Here is a 24,345-nt window from a genome sequence, read left to right on the forward strand (position 1 = left end):
TTTTCAACTCATGCAAAAGGAAAAATTAAAAAAGGAGGCTAAAAAAGTCAATAGTGTTCATTACATGCATTGACTTATACATATCACCAACTGTGGTGAGAACGACCCATGATGAAATAATCTCTGCCTAACAGTCTTAATTATAAACTAGTTTATAAGATACTATTTATTTATATATGCTCCGGAAGAAAACTAGCTAGCGTTGTATTCTAATTCTTACATATACACACGAAATAAAGGGGCAAATAGAAAGAATGAGTCCCAAATTCATTCTAATAGCTTCGTTTCTACTTTTATGCATCGCATCTTCCAATTCGATCATCATAACAATTTCCAAAAAGCGGAAAATGAGTAAGTACCCTTTTTTAACAATATTTGATTCGTTTGAAAATCCAACTATAGCTATTTATATAATGAGGTTTATAAAATAGTTTTGATGTGTAACAAGCAAATGAAGAAGAAGGTAGAAAGATTCACGTTCACAAAGGAAAGAAGATCGCCGTAAAGGTCAGCCGTTCACCTCCTGCAAAAGGCTGGATTTGTTGCAATGATTAAAATTACTTGTGAACATTTTCGTAAGCTCGAACGAGACTAGCTAGTTGTATTTGCTATGTCTCGATCATTAATTAAGGGGCTTTCGGCCCATTACACGCATATACGGAGCCTTAGTGCATGGAAATATTCAATTATGCAATATTTTGGGGCTACAGCCTAAAGTGTAAATCATTGAAACTTAGAAAAGGCATGTGTGTGTGTGTGTTTTTCGCTTGTCAAAAAAAAAAAAAAAAAGAAACTTGTCAAAAAAGAAAGGCATGTTTTCAACATTCCAGTTTCCAACTTCCACTTTTTTGTTTCTCCTCCGCCGTAGCCTCCTTCTCCGTCAAATATCACGCGTATATTTCCATTGGGAGTTGATTGGAGATTTACTTTATTCGCTACGACAATATGACATCACTTTTACTAGTATATCACGGTCACATAGTACGATTCATACATTATAGTCTTGAAAACTAAAATAAAGGAACGCGTTCCTTCATAGTTCAGATTAATAAGAACCAACTCAGACAAAAACTTGACCATTCTTTTATACGTACGTTCGTACATGCGACACTTATTGATTTATAATGTAGTCTTCAAATGTGTATGAGCTTTTTGTTTTTCTTTCCATGTGCTATGAATTTCATGATTTAATCAGTCATGATTGATGAATGATCCAATTTTTTTTTAAAAAAGAGAAGAAACGCGTTGCATGGACCAATTCAGCATTGGTCAATTCAGTCATGATCAAATATTCAGAAGCTGATTACGAGGACCAATTTCAAACATATGTTGATCAAGGTTAGGGTTCCGACTTCCAGTGAAAAAAAAAAAAAGAAACAAAATGTTAATATAATGTCGTGTCTCGGTGTCTGACTACACCTTTTCACCATTTTCATTAGTATTGAAATTTTCAACTCATGCACGTATAGGAAAAAAAAAAGTCAATGTCCCCACATTACATGCATTGACTTAGACGTATCACCAACAGTGGTGCGAACGATCCTAGTATAATCTCTGCAGGCTAATATATAGTCTAACAAGTTCTGTTTATATATTTATACTAGATATAAGATCAGAAACAACTTAATTTGTATTCGACCTAGCTTAACCATATTACCATTGGCATTAATAGACACAAGAGAAAAGGGAAAGAAAAAATGAGTTTCAAGATCATTTTTTTTTGTAAAACTGTGAATTTTCATTTAAAGAAATTCAATTGTAGTGATTACAATAGCTTTAGTACTAGGAATAGCCTTTGCCACAAAAAAAAAATAAAAGACAAAGGGTATTAAGTCCGAAGAGTAACTCAAAGAAACGTTGACTTCCTCTGATCTCAGTAAGCATTTTTTAGCCAGTCTTGCAGGAGCCGTTTATAATTTTTGCGATGACTTTTGGCAAGAATGGCATCTCGAATCTGTCTGTCCAGAAGCTTGAAGAGGATGTGAGGGGGAGTTGCCGTGTTGTTGTGCAGTCGAGCATTCCGCTCAGTCCAGATGGTGTATATAGTTGCCTGAGCCACAAGTCTTCGAAGTGTCTGAGTGCAAGTTCCGTCTGGTATGTCCAACCAACTTGAGAAAGCATTCCACGTGTGAAAAACAAATGGCTTGTACCCAAGTCGCTTAGTAATTAGAAGCCAGAGATCCTCACTTAGTTGACAGTGCAGAAAGAGATGATCTCGAGTTTCAGGATGAAGATTGCAGATACAACAGTTGTCTTCGACATGCATTCCCCAGCTGGCCAATCTCGATCTTGTTGGAAGTCGGTCTAGGTGTGTGATCCATAACATGAAAGCATGCCTCGGAATTGCGCCTTTGAACCATACCTGATTTGTCCACCTGGGTGGTGGTTGACGCGGTCTGATAACTTCCCAGGTCTTCTTAGTGTTGAAGTGAACCAGTTCCTCTTCTTCGACTTTCCAGAAGAACTGATCCGACTCATTGCATAAAGAGGGAACCTGCTGTGTAGTGAGATGAATGAGCAGCAGTTCTACTTGAGGAGAGCGTGCAGGTCTGAGTTGCCACCCGGGAGTAGTACACACTTGTGATACCGTGCTCACTAGTGAGACACCTGTCTGGGAGGGACCCGTAGGCCCTAGGAAATCAATCAATGGACCAAACGGAGTCCACCAGTCGAACCAGAAAGATAACCTTTAGCCATTCCCTACCTCGGCACGAAGAAATCTCTTTGCTAGGGGTCGAAGGTGAAGAAGTGTTTTCCAGGTCCACGACGTTTGCTTTTTCTCATCAATTTGCCAGAAAATACCATCTTTTATCTTATTGTTTCTTATCCAGTCAGTCCAGAGAGAGTCTGTAGCGGTGTACAACCTCCAAATGAGTTTTAAGCAAAGTGTTCTATTCCATTGCGCAATGCATCTGAAACCGAGTCCTCCTAATAGCTTCGCTTCGCTTCTAATCATTCTAATAGCTTCGAGATCATTCTAATAGCTTCGCTTCTTAGTTTATACATCGCATCTTCCAACTCGACCACCATACCAATTTCCAAAAACCGGAAAATTAGTAAGTCTTTTTATATAGTTTGATTCATGTATAAGTCTAAATATTGTTATGTGTAACTAAAATAAGGTTTAAACTCAGTTTTTGAAGCGTTAAAAGTCGATGAAGAAGCCGAAGGTGTAAAGATTCACATCCGCACGATAAAGAAGATCACCGTAGGAGCCAGGCAGCCAGCCGTTCACCTCCTGTTAAAGGTGTTAAAAATTACCCAAACAAAGTCAAAGCTTAAAAAATAATGTGAATAATTAATGGGCTTTCGGGCCCAATTATATACGGCAGGCTTAATGATTCAGAAAATGTATTGGAATTCAATTAATTTATTTTGGGCTAAAGTATAATTATTGAAACTTGAAAGGGCATGTTTTCTCAATTTCACACTCTTTCTCCTCCCACCGCCGTCGTCTCCTCCTCCTTTGTGAAATCTGAGCTTGTCTGAATATAAAAAAACCAATCCTGATTCATACCGCGGTTCCAGTGTTCCGGCATTTCGGACCTCATCTTTTAGTTGGTAACTCTCGTCTTACTCTTTGATGTATTCAGATCTTCAGGTCTTACCAGAACTTTGCAGAGTCTATATATATATGTATAAGAAGAACCCTTAGTAAAATCCCATGTTTTAAGTGAATTGACTAATAATCACAGAATCAACGAGTTTGAAAAATTCATTAGGAAGATAACAATAGATCCGGAGTTCTGTAACCTAACTTAGACAACATTGGAGATAGCTTTTACTAAAAGGTTTTGTTTTTTGGATCATCAAACTCATTTACCCTTTTAATGGGTTTCGTTTTTGTTAACATCTTTTTCTAAGTATTATGTGGTTTTTGTTTACTTGTGGTTAAGTCAGTGATTTAGTTGCGAGAATGTCATCAAGAATTGCTTCAATCCGTCTAGTGAGTTCTCATCGTGAGGTCTACGAACCATGTGATGATTCATTTGCGTTAGTCGATGCATTACTCGCTGATCGAACCAACCTGATAGAGCACAACCCTAAGGTTTGTATGGAGATTGGTTGCGGAAGCGGATACGTCATAACTTCGCTTATACTTCTCCTCAAAAACGAAGTTCATGGTGTTCACTATCTCGCCACTGACACAAACCCCATAGCTGCAAGAGTGACAAAAGAAACACTAGAAGCACATGGAGTTGATGCTGATGTTATCTGCGCGGATATAGCCACTGGTCTAGATAAAAGACTTGCTGGATCAGTGGACGTGATTGTTGTGAACCCGCCTTATGTGCCAACACCAGAATACGAAGTTGGAATGGAAGGTATAGCCTCTGCTTGGGCTGGAGGTGAGAATGGCCGGACGGTTATCGATAAAATCTTGCCAGTGGTTGATGTTTTGCTCTCGGAGAAAGGTTGGCTCTACTTGGTGACATTAACTTCGAATTATCCTGTAGAGATCTGTCTGATGATGAGAAAGAAAGGTTACGCGTCGAGAATTGTGGTACAGAGATCAACAGAAGAGGAGAATCTCCTTATCCTCAAGTTTTGGAGAGACAATGATGATGATGATGATGATGATGATGAGGAGGAGGAGGAGGAGAGCAACAAGGACAAGGAGGAGATATCATCACCAACGTTTGTTTCTCAGTTTTATAAATCTTTATCATTGCTTATGGAGAAGAAACAACGGCGTTGATACCACAAAGATCTCATAATCATTCTTTGTTGTAAGCACTATGATTTAGTGGAGTTTAGTATTTGATTTTTTGAAGTTCACTACTCTTTGTAAGAATAAGAAGAAAGCTCAAAATACTGTAACCAAACACAGGAGCGTTGTATGGTGACGTGGCGGAAGAAGAGTGGACGTTCATATAAATCCCATCAAAGAACCGTCATCGTAGACTTTTTCCTGGAAATTCCAAAAATATCCTCGAAATTTACAAAGATGGGCAAGGGTAGCATAGGCATGTATAAGATGGGGGATAAAGGCATCCCCAAAATCCAAGTCGGTGAGCCTCTCTCTCTCATAAACAGATCTAAAAAACCAAAGAAACGAGAGAACAAAATCAGAAGGCTCTCTCCTCTTCTTCTTCTTACATATATATAAAAGCACAGATTTATAAAACATTGTTTCCCTCTCCCACCCGATTCTTTTGTATAAAAGCTTCAACCTTTTCCCCAATTCTTCAGTCTCCCTTTCGCCTTAATTCCTTCATCGTTTCAAAGCTACGAAACCCTAGTTTTCGTTTTCGAAGCTCGGATTCGCTCGCTCCTTATCGAAAGGTCTGACCTTTAATCCTTTTTCATCATGGGTTTTTTTTTTTGTTCTGAGTGTAACCTTTTTGAATACGATTGGATCTTATGAGTGTCATCGTTGTTTTGGAAGATTGAAAATTTTAAAATTGGCTCTCAAAATAATTGAAACCCTTTTGGTGTAGTTTATCTGATAAGACTTTTATAGCATATTCTCTTGTATTGATTTTGGTTTTGTGTAATTATTTAGAGGGAATGGCTGAACAAGGATTGGAAGGGAGTAATCCAGTGGACCTCAGCCTGCATCCTTCAGGGATTGTTCCTACTCTTCAGTGAGTTCCTTCGTTTTTACTCTCTTTAAGGTTTGGTGTTTTGACTCTTGTGGTTGTGGATAATAATAGTACGCCTTTTTGATGTTTTGTTTCAGAAACATTGTTTCTACGGTGAACTTAGACTGCAAGCTAGATCTTAAAGCTATAGCTCTGCAGGCTCGGAATGCTGAATATAATCCCAAGGTATTGTATTCTTTTTGTTACATTTTGTTTTGGTTAACGGTCAACAAATTTGTTTGGAATACGTTTGTCACCTTGGATTCCGTCCTTGACTTCGTTGTTTACCTGAGGATATAAAGGAGTGGTGGTCTGTGTACTGTGTATGGTTTATTAGAATCTCAGATATTATCTGGTTTTTGGCTTTTGAAAAACTTATTGGCCATAGCTAAATTTTGGCTAATTTAAAAAAGTATCTTGTGTTTTATGTTTTCAGCGTTTTGCTGCGGTGATAATGAGAATCAGAGAACCGAAGACTACAGCATTAATATTCGCTTCAGGGAAAATGGTATATCTCTTGGTTGGCGATACTTTTACATGCTTCTGATATTTTAATTTTGGTTTGAATTCTCTTCTTAATTTGGGGTATAATCTACAATTAGGTCTGTACTGGAGCCAAGAGCGAGTACTTTTCAAAGATGGCTGCAAGAAAGGTAACCTTTTTTTTTTGTTTCTCTAACCTCTTTTGTTTAACTTGGTTATAGCTATTTAACGGAATCTGGATCTCTTCTTCTTTCCTTTAGCTATAATCTGGATGTGTTGTGCTAATAGTCGTATGTTTTGTTGTGTAGTATGCTAGGATTGTGCAGAAATTGGGATTTCCTGCAAAATTCAAGGTACAATTTCTTCCAACTCTTTTCCCACTGACATTATTTTTTCTTAGCTTTGTTTGTGCTAAATATTTTCATGACTACATCCTGCAGGATTTCAAGATTCAGAATATAGTAGGTTCTTGTGATGTCAAATTTCCTATAAGACTTGAAGGTCTTGCATACTCTCACGCTGCTTTCTCAAGTGTAAGTGATCTGAACTCGTGAAACCATTATTTTTCTTATGTTGAACTTCAAATAGCATACAGTTAGAAGTTGAGCGTCAAATTTTAGAGATAAAAACGTGGTGCTGATGGCCATTTCATGTCTCACATATTGGGGTTTCCAGTATGAGCCCGAGCTCTTCCCAGGGCTTATTTACAGGATGAAAGTGCCAAAAATCGTTCTTTTAATCTTTGTCTCTGGGAAGATCGTGATCACAGGAGCCAAGGTAATATCTCACTTTCTCTTAAGGTTTTGTGATAGTCGCATGAGAAATACTTGCTATGTCTTTCTAGTCTCTAGCTCTTCTGCCATCTGATAAAAATCCTGAGTTCACTCGCTATCAGATGAGAGACGAGACATACAGAGCCTTTGAGAATATATACCCCGTCCTCTCGGAGTTCAGGAAGATACAGCAATAGTATGTTACTCACACTTAAACTTTCCTCATCTTTCTTAGCTTTGATTGATTTTTCGATTTATAATTGCATGAACGTAATTGGTGTGTTTAAATTATATAGGATCACAGACTTGGAGGAGGATTTGTTCCCTGCGAAACTAGTTGTGCGTTCTTAGCCCCTTGAGTTGCTAAAGCTTGCTGAGAATTTGGCCCTTGAACAAAGGCATTCACAGTAGCTAGACACTCACCTTGTGTTTTGGTTCATAATAGAACATTTGTAAATACACAATGGAAATTCCAAAGACAATTCTTCGGTTCTTTTTCCAAGATGTGTCTTACATGTATCCTCTTCACTTTCCACATGTTAAATGTACAACCTTAACTCAGTGTTTAGCACCAGCTTCGAAAGTCTTGTTTAGCATAGAGAAGTCAATCTTAACGACGATGGAGAGTTCCAAGATCATAGGGTAAATACAGAAAATGATGATTGTAAAATACACAGTACATGTCTGAAACAATTACACAATCACTTGATTTAATCACTCCTTCCAAGATAAGAGGTCATGTACATTGTGCAATGCTCAGGTTCATTAGTTTGCAATGAAAGATATTGGCGAAAAGATACTAATCTAGTTTAGCATAGAACAGCCAAGATTGTGAACAAAGATTGAGAGTTTACGTACATAGATTAAACGCAGAATGATCTGAACCACTAACTACGGTTGCAGACTTGTTTTTTACTCTCAAGAAGCAACACTCAACTATAGTTGCAGAGATCTCGGCCCCAAAGCCTCCTGTAACAGGAGCTTCATGGCTAGTCTGCAACCAAAGCAAGCAAATACATTTATTCTCTAAAGATATGATCACACACCATCCAACATTTATTCTCTTTTGTTAGTCTAAGAAGTGTACAATTCGGCGTCTCCTAAGAAGAGACATTGGAAATGGAATCCATATACTTCTGACTCAGATACATTTATATATAGTCATCCTCTACTGATTGACGCTACAGTCACTGAAGAAGAACAAAGGCCCAAAGACTCTTACCAGGTTCTTGAAGTTGAAAATAACTTACAAGAAGCACGTTTGTGTAAGCGAAAGGCGGAGTAGTATCTTACCTTTGGTTCGAAAGAGACAGTTCTCGTGGACTTGGAAGTATAACAACCTACCTAAAACAAGCAATTGTTACATAAACCCAAGAATAAGACAGAAACAAGATAATTAGAAGCTTTTGGTAAGAAGATGCACTTTGATAACATGGGCATGACAGAACAATTCTTCAGGGGACTGAGAGTGGTAATGTCCACCATGACCACGAAGGCACGAACTCTATACGATGTCCTTATCGTAAGCTGTACAAGTTCCATACAAACCTAATTAACCAGTTAAAAAGTTGACAATTGGGAGTCTCAAAACCAGAAGATCCTATACAAGGTATGATTAACTCCACATTTATCTGAACTTTGCAGCCTCATTAACAATCTCGAAGATAGAGTTTATTCAACCGCATAAAGACGAAATCGTTAACGTTTATTGTTGGAGTCTTATAAACCACCAAGGATAATTAGGAGTATGATTACTTGAACGGATTCAAGAGAGAGAGAGGAATATGAATAGGTATGTTCCTTGCGAGTGGTGGGGAGATTTATTTAGGGACTACTGGACTAGAGACCACCTCTAGGAGAGTTCAGTTATATTGAGTTTAAGAGGTATCCATGGAACTGGTAAGTGTGCTAGTGGGACGTATTGTTTTCAGGTCACATTGAGAATATCATGTTGTAGGTAAGACTAGTCTTCATAGTTCACTATTTGGGTTTCCAAAGACTGTTTATTATCAAGAACAAATACATATTTAAAAATTAATAGCGAGAGTTGAGAATTTCATTTGTAAATATATTTACTGAAACAAGTATGACAACTCTTGACTCCATCAGACAGATTCTTCATCAACTTTGTGCAGTCATTGATCTCAAAATGACAGACTCTAAATTATGCAATAAAATACTTGAATCTAGCCAGACAAACATCAAAGAAATATTCAACAGAAACTGTCACAGCTGAAAAGGACTAGAAATTAAAAAAAAGAGCAATGATCTGATATAATGTGAACCAAACAAGGATTTCATTATGTACAAAAGCCTAGCTAGTGATAAAACATGCATATATAGATGTAAAAACTCATAGAGCGATATGTTGAAGCTTGAATACTTAAAACTTCTCCATGGATTGAAATCCAAACTAGTTTCAACCGGAATAAGAATGATCTTCATGGTAAGGAGGCTCGTTGAGATCAAATCCTAAGGAGCTCTTAGTTTCATCTGGAGAATCATTCACCTCCACTTCAATTTCCATCTTTATCTTCATATCTACAATCAAACCCTTCTTATCATCCATCCCATCATCACCTAATACCTTATCTTTTTCTTTGTAGCAACTTGAACTTCTTACCTCGGCTTTAGGAGATTCCATAGCTTTCTTCATCCCATCCCAGTACTTGCTTGAAGTGTAAGCGATCATCATAAGAATGTAAGCAGCTTCTTGAACATCAGCGGTCACATGACGACTCATCATCATGGATCTACTCATCTCACCATCCTCCTCCTCATCATCATCATCATCATCCAAATAGCTGTGCTTGAACTTGTCTTGTGGTGGAGGAGGTCGTATCCCTTTCCAACTCCGGTCAGGATGTCTCCTCATATGTCCGAACAAAGAGTGCATCGTTTGAAATGCTTTTCCACAAAGACAACACCTAATCTTACCTTCCATGTCAGTACTAATCAGATCTATCTCTTTCTCCTTGTCTTTCTTCACCAAACCAATCTTTCTCTTATTCTTCTTCGTCATCTTCAACTTCTTCTTCATCTTTCCCTTGTTATTGTACTCAGTTGAGTGGATCCTCACGTGACCACCATAAGCCTTACCAGAGCTAAACTGTTTCTTACAAATCACACAGAAGTGCTTCCTATGTGGAAGCTGCTGCTGAGTAAACGACTCATCCTCTTCATCTTCACTTCTTTCGTCAGGTAACTTCACCTTCACCGGGATTTTTCTCCGGTGAAACTCTTCAGATTCCGATGAAGAAGATGATTCATCACCGTAAGCGTCTCTTATTCTCTTCAACATCTTCTAACCTCCAGAGAAGAAGAAAGAAATGTAATTTACTTTTTTTTTTTTTTGGTTAAACGTTTTGAGAAATGTTTATTAACTTTGCATTTTGGCTTATGGAAACAATAAAATCTGAGCGAGATTTAAGCAAAAGATTTATGACTAATGGTATTCTTTCTCTCTATGTATGACTATGAGGAGAGACTAGCTATAGGGATTTGTAGAGATTTTGAAGCGTAATTAATTGTGATTAGCCAAAGGAGAGAGAGAGAAGAAGTCGGATTAAGAAGATTTCTCTGTTTGCATTTGCATTTATCTATTTACCTATTTTGGATGTCAAATTTATTCATAAACCGTTGTATTATTATATTTATATACATTTTAGATTAAAACGAAACAAATTTTGAGAACACGGTTATGATTTCAACGAAGAAAATCTAATTTGGTTAAAAGAATTATATTATTAGTGTGTTTTATTTAATTTGAACTTTATATAAGCTTTTATCAATCTCCAAAACAATATCTACTAACCCTTGCATATACATTCAAATGAATGAAAATCAAAAATTTGACAACTTGTATAAACGTTTTGGATCATTGTATAACATTTTTTTGGTGAATACTTGTCTTTAAAGATGTTTCTAGCTTTATATTAACACCTCTCCTGATTCAAAATGTATGAAATTTCCAATATCCATTTTTAAAAATATTTTACTTCTATAACTATTTAACTTTATATTGATATAAGATATAGTCAAATATTGTCAAGATTTTGACCTATTTTTCCAAAACTGAAACTATTTTGAAACTTCCAAACTATTATCGTCAACAATAATTACTTTGACAAATGAGAAAAATGGCAGTTTTCACATTATTTTCAAAGAATCTTGCAAACATTTCACACAGATTAGTATCAAGTATCAACTTGTGAGCCAAGGAAGAATTAGCAACAAAAACGATAATAGATAGATCAGAAACGAAAGCCTTGTTCTTGGTTGGCATGTAGAAACAGAGAAGGGAGTATCATCCAGGCCACGAACTCTGCATAAACGCTCAACTATAGTTGCAGAGGTATTATCCCCAAAGCCACCCCTGTAACAGTATCTTCATGGCTAATCTAGTAATCTGCAACCGAAGAAAGCAAAAACGTTTACCCTCTCAAGTTAGGACAATGTTGCTTCCCGGAGGAACGATTGCTTTATCCCAAGGGATCAGAGTCTTGAGATCTATCAAATAACATGTTATTCCTTTCTACAAAAATATTGTGTTTCAGTCATCTGATTTTACCCAAAGACTTGTTAAGTATTGCAAAACATTTTTAAAAACTACCGCTTTCTGCGTCAAGACATGATTGTTCCATGATATTGAGATGTGCTCCACATCCAAATTATGTCAGAAGCTGCTTCTCGTATTACCAGTGACCAAATGTTTTCTCTTTTGTTAGTCTTAGAAGTATATGTATGATCCTAAGAAGTGACATTGGAAATATAGAACCCACATATCTCGGCATATTATAGATTCATCCTCAGGGACATCCTCTATCGCTTCACGACACAGCCACTGAAAGAGAACAAAGGCCGAGCGACTCTTTAACAGGTTCTTGAAGTTGAAATCACTCTTAAGAAGCACGACTGTGTAAGAAAAAAATGAAGCAGTTAGTACCTTTGGTTCGAAAGAGTAAAAGGGATTTGGATCACGGATTCATCCATCCATGATCCAAAGCCAGAGAAAATATTATCGCCAATAACTGGATAACACTGTAAAAGAATTTATGACCACTAAGATGTTGTAATAGCAATGAGACCTGGAAACAGAACAACAACAGAAGAAGTGACCGTTGCAGCCAAACCAATGCCGAAACCATCATTGCCTTGCTCGCAAAGAGGAGTGGTGAAGACTGAAGTCTTGTGTTTTCCTTAATCGTTGAGCTAATCCAACATCTTCCCCAAATACATAAGACCTTGATTCATGTGGCTCCAAATACATTATCAATAATAAATTGAAATATATCTAAGTACGTAACATAGATTTTAGGAATAGAACATGAGAAAGTCTCGTTAAGAATCGGTCTAGGCCAAGTGATCTGTAGAGCTTAATTGATAGCAGAGTATGATAGCTGAATGTGTAGAGCTTGATTGATAGCATAGTAATTCCTACCAATTTCAGTGTAGAGGAGCTGCCATTTACACAGAAGTTTAGACTCTTTCCACAAAGGAATCAATATTCTGACAACTAGGTCTACAGGTTTACCTTAAAGTTCCACAACTAATTCCTTGACAACAGGTTTAGCTTAAATGGCAATCTCAACGAATGCATTGAAATGGTGAAATGGAGATAGTGCTGGCACTTTTTCTTAAGTTTAGGTACTCTTCTTCAAACCATTGATGGCAATTGATAACTAGATTATAAGATCGATTCAGATAATTATGGAGAGTGACAAGCAAGAAAATGCGGCCGAGACAACCTTAGATTCTAAAGAACTCATGAAACAGAGTCTGAAACCAAAACAAGAAACAAAAGAAACGAAAAACGAAGGAGACAAACTCTGCCTAAAATCCAACAGAAATCAAAAACAAAATCCCACCCTGCTTTTATCTCTTCTTTTTCTCCTCTAATTCTTCCCACAATTTAGTAGGTCCTATACGGCATTTTTACAGGGTAGGGATCAACATAAAATGAAAATTAAAAAAACAAACCAAGATAAACTTGTAACGACGATGCGATTAAAAGAAAAAGAAATGAAAACAAGAAAGATTTGAAAGAAAAAATAACTGGGATTTAAAACTTCTAAGGGCAAAGAAAAGGAGGATCGCCTCAGGTACTAAAGCACCTTCCTTCCCATGCTTGCTTGAAGGCTCACGGCAGTCTTTCTTCTCAAGAGAAAGTGTAAACGGGATTGTTCATATCTTCTCTCTTGTCCGTTTTACGCTCAAGCCGTGAGCAACATCCTCTAAGCTAGCAACCATTTGCCACCACATCAACTGGGACTGGTTTAGCAACAGATCCATTCTCAGCAACCTTGACATCACCAGTTGTTTGAATTGCTGAAGGAGAATCTTTACTCGCTGAATCCGCAGTTGCAGATTCCTTTTTTTCTTCGGTAGTCTTCTCCTCACTTACCTGTTAAGTTTTAATTCATTAGAAACATTCTGAGTTACATATGCTTAAATGAAAAAATTTCTGAAACTGTTTACTTGTTCTTACCTGTTTCTGGGTTTGCTGCTGCTTGGCTTTCTTCTCCAAGATAGTCTTCTGTCGAACCTCGTAGAATGAAAAATCATCCAAAATGCAAGTCTTACTGCTATGCTCCTTGAAAATTTTCACAATCTTCAAACCTTGCTCCAACTTGACCTAACATGATAAAAAGAAAAACTTTAGCACAAGAAGACTATGTTAATCAGTAAAACAAGCCATCAAGATATGTCAAAAATATATACCTCTTGTGTGTCTCTGCTGTTGGTAACAGGTTTGTTCTCATTGTTCTCAAGAGTGATATGTTTCAGCAAACTGTTTGGAACATCCTTCACAACATGCCATTTGAGGGGGAAAGAACCAGTCCACTTATCTTGCTGCCAGTAGTCCACATTTGTGTTGAAATCTACTGGTCCTGTCATTTCAGCAAGACCAACAAATTGTCCACTTGCATTGACCTGAAAGACAAAAATGAAGTATAGAGCTCAATATTATAAAATGTTGTGTAAAGATCAAACCATTTGATTTCAGAATGATGTACACACCGAGAAAAAGAGGAAGATGGGACAGCCGCCAGGTTTCTGCTGAGCTTCCTGGTATGCTGCAGCAAGCTTCTTGTTTCCATTTGGTGTGCTAGCCCAAACATTATATTTAATGCTCTTGTGCACATCATCTTCACTGTACGACTTGATGATGAAGAACATGGCATTTGCATAATCCACTGGGAAATCTTCTTTGTTGTACTGTTCCCTGTCAGGAACAACAACACATGTGCTATCTGCCTCCCCAACCTCAGTTACATTTGGTTCTCCAGTCTGCTCCTTAACCTCTAAGCTATCTTCTAAATTTCCCTTCTGGTTCTTGGTGCCCTTAGCTCTAGGTCCCCTGTTAAGTTCATTCAAACCATCTACATTGTTTTCATTTCCGTAGAAGTAACTGTTACCCCTTCCCCAGCTTCTGTATTTGTTGTCTGCGGTCACCCATCCTCTTCCATTTGATCTTGAATCATAACCAGAAGAACCATAACCCATACCAGATCTCCCTGTGCTACCATACTGACCATACAACTTGTTTGCTGAATACATCCTGTTGTAGTATCCCTGAGTTGTACCATAGCCCGTCATTGATGCAGGCTGGTTCATACTCTGCATAGAGCAAAAATTGATTGATGGATCAGTTAACAAAATTGGAGGAAATGAGCGGCAATGAATATACCAGTAAGTACAATGAATTATCAAAAGACATCATACCGTGTAGTGAGAATTTGAGCGGTAGTTTTGGTTCCTCGATGAAGGTACAGTGCTGGATTTGGAATACGAGGATGCAATTCCACTACCAGACACAGGTCTCTGCACATCTGAGTACTTAGAGCCATCATGCCACGGAACAGGAGCATAATACCCGTCATAGCTATACCTGGGATCCTGCTGATAACCAGTAGTGTAACCTCCTCCTGCAGCACCCATTCCATACAAATTACTTGAGGTGTTAAGTGCGGTCTGGTTAGTAGGTTTCACTGGAGCTGATCCATTGCTTCCTTTAGTGATACCAGCAGCAGAAGCAACATTATTGCTATCCGCAGGTAGTTTCACACCAGCAGCTTTGTTTGCTGAGAGATCACCCTGGGTAGGAGTAGCCACAGATGAAGCAAATGGTCCACTGTTTGGAAAATAGGTAGGATACTGGTACTGCTGAGCACCAAACAACTGCCCATCTCCGCCAACCTGTGGGACAGGGCTTGTTGCTGGCGAGTAAGGAGGATAGGCTGCATACCCGTAACCTTGAGGATACACAACAGTTCCATTCTCTCCATAAATTCCCTGCTAAGATATTGAAACCTGTTAAGGAGAGAAAACGTAAAGAAGATGAAAGGCAAATAAGAACTAGTCAGCGCACACTTACAGAATTCATGTCAACACCCTCAGGATTTGTGTAAGCTGCGTAGTCAGTCCACTCTTGACCACTCCCATATGCTGATGAAACTTATAGAAGGAGAAGAAACTTGTCAGCATTGGTGAAAATCTTGTGAGATAATGATTATAGATTAGTGGGTGATTAGAGGATGAAAGGTACCATTATAATAATAGGGAGTGTAGGGAGTAGGAAGATAGCAAACAGAAGGGTCGGCAGCATCACTGGGAAGCATTGGTGTCAAAGATCGATCGTACGAAGGAACTTGACCATGAACATCAACGCCTCCATACTGGTATACAGCAGTCTGAACAGAGAATATAACAAAATAAGTTGTTCTTGTTATAAAAAAAACTGGAAGCTCAAAAGCTGCGAACAACAGAAACCAAAAATTAAATATGGTATTCACCTTCTTGTTAGGCTCAGGGATCTCAGAAGCTTTAGCTTGCGAGTCCAAAGAAAGTTTCTGCAACAGATCTGCAGCTTCTGTAAACAAAGGGGTGAGTCAAGGAATCACATACCTTCGTATAGAATTACACAATCAACCATTAGCAAACACTTCCAACCCTAAAAAAAACTTATCAAATCAATCAAACCCGCCACAAGAGAATCGATTTCAATCAACAACTCCCACGAAAAGCTTAAAGATATAGAGAAAACTCAAACTAAATCTAACGCAATAATATCAAATCAATCTGAAGAACAACTGAATCATCACCACAAAATCAAGATCCAACAGAAATAATAACGAAGAGATCGAGAAAGAGAAAACACAGATCGATAAAAAAAAAAAGGATACGATCAGCAGGAGGAGCAACGGTAGCCATGATAAGGTGATTCGACGAACGAAGATTTGGATAGATCCTTCTCGGATTAAAAGGGTGGATGCGACCAATCAAAGATAAAAAAGAGAGAAGAAGGATTGAGAAAACCCTAAACGGAATCAGAAAAACCCAGATCGAATCTAGGATTTAAGAGATAGAGAAGAGAAGAAGAAGAAGAAGAAAAAAAAATTGGCCGCAGCCGCCAAGGAGGAGGAGAAGGGGAAGGGTTTTGCTTCGGGAGGAAGAGGAAAAAAAGGGTTTTGTCTCTGTACCTCTCTTAGTGATTCAAATACATCCACGAATCAACCACCTCACCTCACCCCCCCTTACCCTCTCTCTCTCTCTCTTTCCTTTTTTCTTTTTTTATTTTATTTCTTCCACCTTAAGATATTTCCTCTTTTGTTATAAAAGACTATATAGACTCTGTGGTTTTGGTTAATTACCACAAATATCTCTTTTTATATACTACTGTATATTTGTTTCCCTTTTTTTTTAATTGGTTATCTTGTAATAAATAGATAAAAAATCTATTGCCAATAATTAATAATTTTCATTATATAAAATTTAGCAAATTGGTCAATGTTGTTTTTATAGTTTCCATTAAACTCTTAACTTTTCCCCCAATATATTCATTGAAATATCTATGTATTCAACTTTTTTTAATGTTTTGATCAACCTATTTAAAACCTAAAAGCAATTCATTTAAGATATATATAAAAAAAAAAAGTATTTATTTCTTTTAGAGGAACTTACCAAGATCAGCTAAGGAAGAAAGAAATAATAAAATTTATTATACCTTTAGTTTTTTTTTTAAATAAGCCTATTTGATTATTATTTTTGGTTAAATAATGGGCCTATTTGATTTACAGATAGTAAAGCGGCCCTAATCACCAAGCGGCCCATCCGACGTTCTAGAGTGCTCTTAGTGACAAAACAATCCAACGGTGAAATCGAAGTTTCAAGAGGCTCATTTCGCCTTTTATATATTTCGGAGAAGAAATAAAAATAATAATCAGTAAGCAAGTGCAGTCTTCATAGCTTCAGTCGTGACTCGTGAAGAAACCTACTTCCTTATCCGGAATTGACCTCTCCGGCGCCATCTCCCACCGCTTCTCCGTTGTTCTACCTACCGTACGGTGAGTACCACCTTTTTTTACCACTAGCATGACCTCGTTTTCGTGCTCTCGGAGGCTATTAGTTTAATTGGTGGCTTTTGAGTATTTGGATTTTGGAGAGTGAGCTCTTGATTTTGGAATTGAGTCGCCCTTTTGCATCTCTGTTTTTGATTCTGTTGCCAGTTTTAATTAGTTACTTGTGGAGAATCTTTTCGATATGAATGGTTATGTGTGACAGTTTGATTTGATTTTACCAGTGTGAGAAAGTGAAAATGGCATCGACGTTCACTGCCACGTCTTCCCTTAGTTCGTTGGTAGCTCCTAATGCTATCAAGTTGTCTTCTGCGGCTTCTATTTCTTCAAGCTCTTTTGGAAGGAGACAGAATCTGTGCCTGAGAAAGTCCCGTCCTGCGATTGTATGTGCCGCCAAGGACTTGCATTTCAACAAGGATGGGACTACCATAAGGAGACTTCAAGTGAGAATTAATGGAAATTGTTTTATATGGAGTAAAAGATTAGGATTTGTTTCTTTCGTGTTTTGTTTCTGATTAGTGATTACTTTTTTTTTGTTATTAGAGCGGTGTTAACAAGCTTGCGGACCTTGTTGGTGTCACACTTGGACCAAAAGGGAGAAATGTTGTTCTTGAGAGCAAGTATGGATCCCCAAGAATTGTTAATGATGGTGTCACTGTTGCTAGGGAGGTATGGAATTTATTGTCTGTTTTGCAGTTATGATTTTCGTTAAAAAATACTTCTGTAAGCTCAAGGTTTTTCTTCTGGTTAGGTCGAGTTGGAGGACCCTGTTGAGAACATTGGTGCAAAGCTTGTAAGGCAAGCAGCTGCAAAGACGAATGACTTGGCTGGTGACGGTACAACAACATCTGTTGTTCTAGCGCAAGGTTTTATTGCTGAGGGTGTCAAGGTTGTTACATTCTATTTTTCAGCTTTCTATGATTGAAAACTTAAAACTCAAATCAGTAAAGTAATTCTTGGATTTTTCAGGTGGTGGCTGCGGGTGCAAACCCTGTATTGATCACTAGAGGCATTGAGAAAACAGCTAAGGCTTTGGTTAACGAGCTGAAACTAATGTCTAAGGAGGTAAGTAATTATTTTCCTAAAACTCCCTTCTTAATGTGTTACAAATCTACAGCAAGAGGGTCTAATGGTTATATCATGGGAACTACAGGTTGAAGACAGTGAACTCGCTGATGTGGCAGCTGTTAGTGCTGGTAATAACCATGAAGTCGGAAGTATGATTGCTGAAGCAATGAGCAAAGTGGGCAGGAAGGGTGTGGTTACCCTGGAGGAGGGTAAAAGCGCTGAGAACAACCTTTACGTTGTGGAAGGAATGCAATTTGACCGTGGTTATATCTCCCCATACTTTGTGACAGACAGTGAGAAAATGTCTGTTGAGTACGATAATTGCAAGGTAACTTTTCTGGGTCCTGAGCTACCAGAATGATATTGTGATGCAGATGGCCTAACAATTTTCTACTATGCAGTTGCTTCTTGTTGACAAGAAAATTACCAATGCAAGGGATCTTGTTGGTATTCTAGAGGATGCGATTAGGGGCGGATACCCAATCCTTATAATTGCAGAAGATATTGAACAAGAAGCTTTAGCTACTCTTGTTGTTAACAAGCTTAGAGGCACATTGAAGATTGCAGCTCTCAAAGCTCCTGGATTTGGAGAGCGCAAGAGCCAGTACCTTGACGATATTGCCATTCTAACTGGAGGTAGGTGATGGTTTTTAACAAAACCTATATGTAGGTATCAGTCAATGTGCCCTCCAGTTCTGGAATCATTTGTTGATGTAATCTTGTCATATGGCTTCTGCTTGTGTTCCCAGGAACTGTGATAAGAGAGGAAGTTGGTCTTTCTCTTGACAAAGCTGGAAAAGAAGTTCTGGGTAACGCTTCTAAGGTTGTCCTGACAAAGGAAATGACAACGATTGTAGGTGATGGGACCACACAGAAAGCAGTGAACAAACGTGTTGTACAGATTAGGAATCTGATTGAGGTATATGTTTGAGTCATACTGCATACGAAGTCTATGATAGCTACTTCTTTTTTTTTGTATATAGCTTGCTTATGCTAATAACCATTGTTGTACAGCAAGCGGAGCAAGACTACGAGAAGGAGAAATTAAACGAGAGAATTGCAAAACTCTCTGGTGGAGTTGCTGTAATTCAGGTAAATAATAGTAATCACATGGGCTTTCTTCGATTTGTATGACAGAAGAATGAGTTCCTGATTAAACCTCTCATATTGTGGTTAAAGGTTGGAGCTCAAACTGAGACGGAGCTTAAAGAAAAGAAGCTGAGAGTGGAAGATGCTCTTAATGCTACAAAGGTGATTTTCTTTATCCAGCTGATGGGGTTATAGAGGAGCGTGCTATTCTCACTACGTAATATCTTAATCCTATGACCTCTTTGAGTTTCAGGCTGCTGTTGAGGAAGGTATTGTCGTCGGTGGTGGTTGCACTCTGCTCCGGCTTGCATCCAAGGTCGATGCCATCAAGAATACCCTTGAAAATGATGAAGAAAAGGTAATTGGGAAAATCAAGACCTTTATACGTTTGGGGATTTGCGCACATTGCTTTGCTCTTACTGCATTTTTCAACCATTCCCACCTGTAGGTTGGAGCGGAAATCGTTAAAAGAGCACTGAGTTACCCTCTGAAATTGATAGCCAAGAATGCGGGTGTCAATGGAAGTGTTGTCAGCGAGAAGGTTATAATAACACAACATAAAAAAGTCTCCATGTTTATTCAGCTCTTGATCTACGTAAGTTGCTTAAAAAGCTGTCTTTATTCATTGCAGGTACTAGCTAATGATAATGTGAAATTTGGTTACAATGCTGCAACGGGCAAGTATGAAGACCTGATGGCTGCAGGCATCATCGACCCAACAAAGGTCAGCTTCTCGCTTAACAACACTCTCATACTCTTTTTTGCTATCCCATCTGATAGATTGGATCTTTTGTATTCAGGTTGTGAGATGTTGCTTAGAACATGCAGCCTCGGTTGCAAAAACTTTCCTGATGTCTGACTGTGTGGTTGTTGAGATCCCAGAGCCAGAGCCAGTTCCTGCTGGCAACCCCATGGACAACTCAGGTTAGCCCACACATTCTGATTCATGAATACTGGACGGTGACACCAAAACTAAACTCATGTTTCTTCACCACTGATTATTTGATTGCCTTGTTTCAGGATATGGATACTAAGATGGACGGACCGGGTTTGCTCTAAAAGTTGAGAGATAGGCGAGAATTCCGCAACGAGAGTAGCTTACCGGGATACGGATTCCTTTGGCTTGCATACAAATTTCTGTGCAAGTGTAATGATTTTTTAAACAAGAGAATAATGTGTTCATTAGATATCATATTTGGAATCATTTTGAATAAATCGTCAGTGTTCTTCAAAACGTCGGGATCTCTCTCAATAGCACCATCTTATGGATGAATTATGATCGCAAACTCATACCGGTCGATCAAATCCCCAAAACCATGTTGAAAAACACCGAGTGTCCCATACAACAGCCTAACGAGAAGCATACTGTTCAAATTTGGATGCCTAGAGAGGTTACAAAGCTTAGATCCTTCACCCAATCCGTTCCAATGACTGAACAAATCACGACTATGGATGGTCAGGTGAACACTATGAAATATAATCATGGTAAGAAGCAATTCTGATTAGATATGGTAGTTCCAGTATATATATGGTCAAGACAAAGATGTGTTAAAGCTGAGCGAACTTAGAACCATCTTTGGTTTGTTATGTATGTAGGGAAGCTACGGATTTAAGAAACTGTGGTGCTCAGAAAGTAATGCACATAGACATAGTGATTTTAAATTTAAAAGCTCCTTGAATCTGATTAAGAAAAAATCCATTTAACTGGTGAAGTAAACAAGTGTAACAGAATGCAATTCTTTTAACAGTTCTAAAACCGTAACCGTTGAATTGAGAATCATATCCAAATATGGATTCTACAATATGTACCTCAATGTAGATGGATTCTAAATCCAAAGCCGCAAAATGAACAGAGCCAATTCTCAAACAAGCTTCTTCACTTTTCACCATTGCCATATCTCCGCGTAAAACTAAGCCGAATTGATCACAGAATAACACAAACACAGCTTTGATTGCCATCATATCTGGTATCTTCTTCTTCACTGCAAATAAAACAAGGGTTCAGACAAATGACAATCCAACTAATTCTCAAGAACAACACATTACTGGTAAAGTTTGCAACTTTGAAGCTTAAATTGATAAAAGATTCAACACACCAAGTTGATAGATAGATGACTAACCTAGACTCGAATTCTCGGATCTCAGCAAGTTCTTTCCCCATCAAATCCACCCACTGTACTTTCTTCTTCTCCCTTCTCACACCACCATCAGCTGAATCTAAAACCTCCTTTCTGAGACTGCTCTTCAAGATTTCCCCATTACCAAGACCTTCTTCTTTTTTAACCTCAACAAGAGCACAATCTTCTTCTCCAACCTCAGTCAACAAACCATCATCCACATGATCAACAACCTCTTCTTCTTCTACATGTGCATCATCATCATCGTGATCGACAACCGCAGTAGTAGTAGAAGAAGACACTTGAGAAGAAGGAGCGTTCTCCAATTTAAGAGAACCAGATGCGTAGATATGAGGAGAAGGCTTACAGAAACAGATGAAAGAAGGGCACTGGATCTTACACAGCAAAACCCTCATCAAAACATATGTTGGGTCTTTAAAACACCCAATCATCAAATTCAAAACACACCACTGTTTCTTCTTTGTAAAGTTAGAAACTTTCTTCCCCCATTGGTGTGCCCAGATTGAGAAAATCAAAACAAAAACCAAAAGCTTCGAGCCGAGCGACAAAAGAGTTGGATTATTTCTGGATTTCTGAAACACACACAAAAGGAAGAAAAAAAAGAAAGAGAGCAACAACAAAAAACAAAAAGGGGGTTTCGAAGAAGAGTTAATAACCACCAAATATATTTTTTTTTATCCAAGTTCCGATAGAATCCAAAGACCCATAAATTAAGCGTTGATCAGATGAGGAAGCAGACAATAAAAAAAAGTACACGGACCACGCTTTTTTATACTAATTGCAATAGAACAGATTCCAAATTGAGTGAACAATCATCCATGACCATGTAAGTAAGTAAAAGAAATCGAGAAAAAAAAGGTATTTACTTTTATGATTTGTGTGAGAGACAAAGAATGACCAAGTTTTTTGCTTTTTCTTCTTTCTCATAGAACAACAAGAAGAAGATGATAAAGTAGTAAGTCCTCGAATTTTTGCTTTTTTTTCCAGTGCCCTCTAAAGGTGAAGTCTTTGGTTGACAAAAACAAATAAAGTTGAAGTCTAACTGTTCGCTCGCTTAGTTAATCTCCCTATATATTGGATTCCCTTTGTTAAGAAGATATCAAATATGTTTTAAGTAAAAGGACATATATTAGGAAATAACCACTTAAAAAAAGTTCAACTAATCATATAAAAAATTGCATAAAAAAACAATAAAAAATATAAAAATAATTTAAAAGTTATATAGAAAATTAAAAATATTTTATATTATAAAACAAAAAAACCTCTAAAACATCTTATATTATAAAATGGAAGAAGTATTTTTGTTTCCATACTTTTTCTACCAGTTAGATAATTACTAAGAATAATATATATTTATCTACAAATTAAAATAATTAATAAAAAAAACTTTTTTATGTCTACCACTAAACCGCATGCTTTCATGAGCTTACTAAATTTGTTTGCAAATCATCTAACAGCAGGATTAAATTTATACCTTCTGTTTACAATATGCAGTGTTGTGTCGAGATCAGCAATAATCTTGCAAATCTAAATGCATAATTTGATAACCCATGTCAAATCTAAATGATTAATGGAATAAGTCACACCAAGTTTCCACGTGAAGGAGATGTATATCAAAAAAATTTGATTTCTATGTATTTTTTCATTAGTTGACAAATCCAGATATGATCTAATACATATATGTATTTATATATGATGTATGATGTATTTATAAACACATAGACGTAAATGCGTATAATGCGTGTGCCAATTAATAGAGAGAATAATGATGAGACATAGGATGCTTCTGAGTTCTGACATAATATGTATGCTATATTTCGAGATCAATCAAACTCAAAAGCCATACAACTTGTCTCATCAACACATGTGTGAGATTTGCTTATTATTGTGTGTAGGCGTCAATCATTTATAAATTGGTCGGATACATACATTCCAAGTTACCTCATCGACATCTAAAGCTAAAAAAAACCACAAGCATTATTACCCTCTCCAAAAAAGACTATAAATCCTTTGTATAATCCATCATACTTAACTTTCTAAATTCTAAACATTGGCGTTAGCTTGTCTTTTTCAAACCAAAAAGAAGAAGAATATTATAGTATAAAATTACTTTAAAATAACAACATTCAAAGCATTTAATGGAAAAGTAATGATTAAAGTTCTTTTTGTTTTTAGCTTTGTCCCTAACCTAAACAACAGGAGATCAACTTTGGTCGACACAGAATCAATTAGAAAATTAGCAAAAGTTTAGAGAGCTAGAAGGGGAGCGTGTAGCTTCTTTTATCAATTAGTGTTAATCTCTTCAGCACCTTGAACATGTGGCTAATATATATGTTTACATACTTGAAACACCCTAGTTTTGAAGGTGTCTAATACATATTATGATTTTTTGCACTTCCATTATACTCCCTCCGTTTCAAAATATAGAATGTTTAAGATAAGAAATATATATTAAGATAGTTTATTTTTCCTTTAAAAAGTATCATATATATTTAAATTAAAAAAATCAACCAATAATAAAGAAGACTGCATAAATAATAATTACAGATTATTAAATATATATTAAAATTTGTATGGAAAGTTACAAAACATTTTATATTTTGAAACAAAAAAAGGCCAAAACATCTAATATATTAAAACGGATGGAGTATTTCTTTTTGAGTGTTTTCTTTAATTACAAATTTAGAATTCTTGTGAATGAAACGAGAAAATAGATATATTAACAATTACTAACAAAGTAGGAAAAGGAAAAGAGTTTTATTGTTTTTTGTTTTCTTTTTTTTTTTTTCTAAGACAAAAAAAAGGAAAAGAAAAGAGTATTTCTAAAAGCGGTGACGCATAAAAATAAAAC

General features: G+C 37.1%; 7 protein-coding genes and 1 pseudogene across 16 annotated transcripts; 4 read left to right on the forward strand and 4 right to left on the reverse strand.

Moving 5' to 3' along the window:
- Positions 1-127: 127 nt before the first annotated feature.
- Positions 128-824, forward strand: LOC104765128 (uncharacterized). Its single transcript, XM_019241033.2, has 2 exons — positions 128-351; positions 449-824. Exons 1-2 carry the CDS (start codon positions 255-257, stop codon positions 553-555), a joined length of 204 nt encoding a protein of 67 aa, XP_019096578.1. The 5' UTR covers positions 128-254; the 3' UTR covers positions 556-824.
- A 1,049-nt stretch (positions 825-1,873) lies between these two features.
- LOC147920233 (uncharacterized) lies at positions 1,874-2,697 on the reverse strand. Its single transcript, XM_087500970.1, has 2 exons — positions 2,688-2,697; positions 1,874-2,631 (listed from the first exon to the last, which is right to left on the reverse strand). The coding sequence occupies exons 1-2, from the start codon at positions 2,695-2,697 to the stop codon at positions 1,874-1,876; spliced, it is 768 nt and encodes a 255-aa protein (XP_087357096.1).
- Positions 2,698-3,377: 680 nt separating this feature from the next.
- On the forward strand, positions 3,378-4,947 carry LOC104765130 (uncharacterized; annotated as a pseudogene). 3 transcript variants are annotated; one of them, XR_015590935.1, is made up of 3 exons: positions 3,422-3,561; positions 3,897-4,730; positions 4,832-4,947. The product of XR_015590935.1 is annotated as an uncharacterized LOC104765130, transcript variant X2 (transcript). The 3 variants fall into 3 exon arrangements; XR_015590934.1 differs by lacking the exon at positions 4,832-4,947 and having other exon boundaries at positions 3,378-3,561; positions 3,897-4,779; XR_015590936.1 differs by lacking the exon at positions 4,832-4,947 and having other exon boundaries at positions 3,378-3,561; positions 3,901-4,779.
- Positions 4,948-4,969: 22 nt separating this feature from the next.
- Positions 4,970-7,415, forward strand: LOC104765131 (TATA-box-binding protein 1). 3 transcript variants are annotated; one of them, XM_010488803.3, is made up of 10 exons: positions 4,970-5,286; positions 5,507-5,588; positions 5,684-5,771; positions 6,022-6,093; positions 6,188-6,238; positions 6,377-6,421; positions 6,509-6,601; positions 6,744-6,845; positions 6,964-7,037; positions 7,138-7,415. In XM_010488803.3, coding segments are annotated over exons 2-10 (603 nt in total). In that variant the 5' UTR covers positions 4,970-5,286; positions 5,507-5,511; the 3' UTR covers positions 7,139-7,415. The 3 variants fall into 3 exon arrangements, with proteins under 3 accessions (XP_010487105.1, XP_010487103.1, XP_087357813.1); XM_010488801.3 differs by having other exon boundaries at positions 4,976-5,286; positions 6,913-7,037; XM_087501687.1 differs by lacking the exon at positions 7,138-7,415 and having other exon boundaries at positions 4,976-5,286; positions 6,964-7,038.
- Positions 7,416-9,090: 1,675 nt separating this feature from the next.
- LOC104767484 (uncharacterized) lies at positions 9,091-10,171 on the reverse strand. The gene has a single exon (XM_087500476.1). It carries the CDS (start codon positions 10,140-10,142, stop codon positions 9,261-9,263), a length of 882 nt encoding a protein of 293 aa, XP_087356602.1. The 5' UTR covers positions 10,143-10,171; the 3' UTR covers positions 9,091-9,260.
- A 2,392-nt stretch (positions 10,172-12,563) lies between these two features.
- On the reverse strand, positions 12,564-16,536 carry LOC104765132 (YTH domain-containing protein ECT2). 4 transcript variants are annotated; one of them, XM_010488804.3, is made up of 9 exons: positions 16,027-16,536; positions 15,637-15,713; positions 15,390-15,534; positions 15,219-15,298; positions 14,567-15,136; positions 13,862-14,461; positions 13,562-13,774; positions 13,329-13,475; positions 12,564-13,244 (listed from the first exon to the last, which is right to left on the reverse strand). In XM_010488804.3, exons 1-9 carry the CDS (start codon positions 16,052-16,054, stop codon positions 13,080-13,082), a joined length of 2,025 nt encoding a protein of 674 aa, XP_010487106.1. In that variant the 5' UTR covers positions 16,055-16,536; the 3' UTR covers positions 12,564-13,079. The 4 variants fall into 4 exon arrangements, with proteins under 4 accessions (XP_010487106.1, XP_019096557.1, XP_019096558.1 ...); XM_019241012.2 differs by having other exon boundaries at positions 14,567-15,139; positions 16,027-16,484; XM_019241013.2 differs by having other exon boundaries at positions 14,567-15,139; positions 15,219-15,289; positions 16,027-16,480.
- Positions 16,537-16,916: 380 nt separating this feature from the next.
- On the forward strand, positions 16,917-20,590 carry LOC104765133 (chaperonin 60 subunit beta 2, chloroplastic). Its single transcript, XM_010488808.3, has 15 exons — positions 16,917-17,187; positions 17,424-17,642; positions 17,743-17,868; positions 17,951-18,088; positions 18,169-18,264; positions 18,353-18,595; positions 18,669-18,903; positions 19,017-19,186; positions 19,282-19,359; positions 19,447-19,518; positions 19,610-19,714; positions 19,805-19,897; positions 19,988-20,080; positions 20,157-20,280; positions 20,377-20,590. Exons 2-15 carry the CDS (start codon positions 17,439-17,441, stop codon positions 20,388-20,390), a joined length of 1,791 nt encoding a protein of 596 aa, XP_010487110.2. The 5' UTR covers positions 16,917-17,187; positions 17,424-17,438; the 3' UTR covers positions 20,391-20,590.
- LOC104765134 (uncharacterized) lies at positions 19,915-22,538 on the reverse strand. Of its 2 annotated transcripts, XR_763834.3 has the most exons (3): positions 21,477-22,538; positions 21,166-21,338; positions 19,915-20,787 (listed from the first exon to the last, which is right to left on the reverse strand). XR_763834.3 is itself a non-coding variant. In XM_010488809.3 (2 exons), the coding sequence occupies exons 1-2, from the start codon at positions 21,923-21,925 to the stop codon at positions 21,281-21,283; spliced, it is 507 nt and encodes a 168-aa protein (XP_010487111.2). In that variant the 5' UTR covers positions 21,926-22,163; the 3' UTR covers positions 21,012-21,280. The 2 variants fall into 2 exon arrangements, 1 of the variants encoding a protein (XP_010487111.2); XM_010488809.3 differs by lacking the exon at positions 19,915-20,787 and having other exon boundaries at positions 21,012-21,338; positions 21,477-22,163.
- Between the last annotated feature and the right edge of the window lie 1,807 nt (positions 22,539-24,345).

The sequence above is a fragment of the Camelina sativa genome, chromosome 19 (assembly GCF_030686135.1).
Source record: "Camelina sativa cultivar CO46 ecotype springtype chromosome 19, ASM3068613v1".
In the NCBI taxonomy this organism is placed as follows: Eukaryota; Viridiplantae; Streptophyta; class Magnoliopsida; order Brassicales; family Brassicaceae; genus Camelina; species Camelina sativa.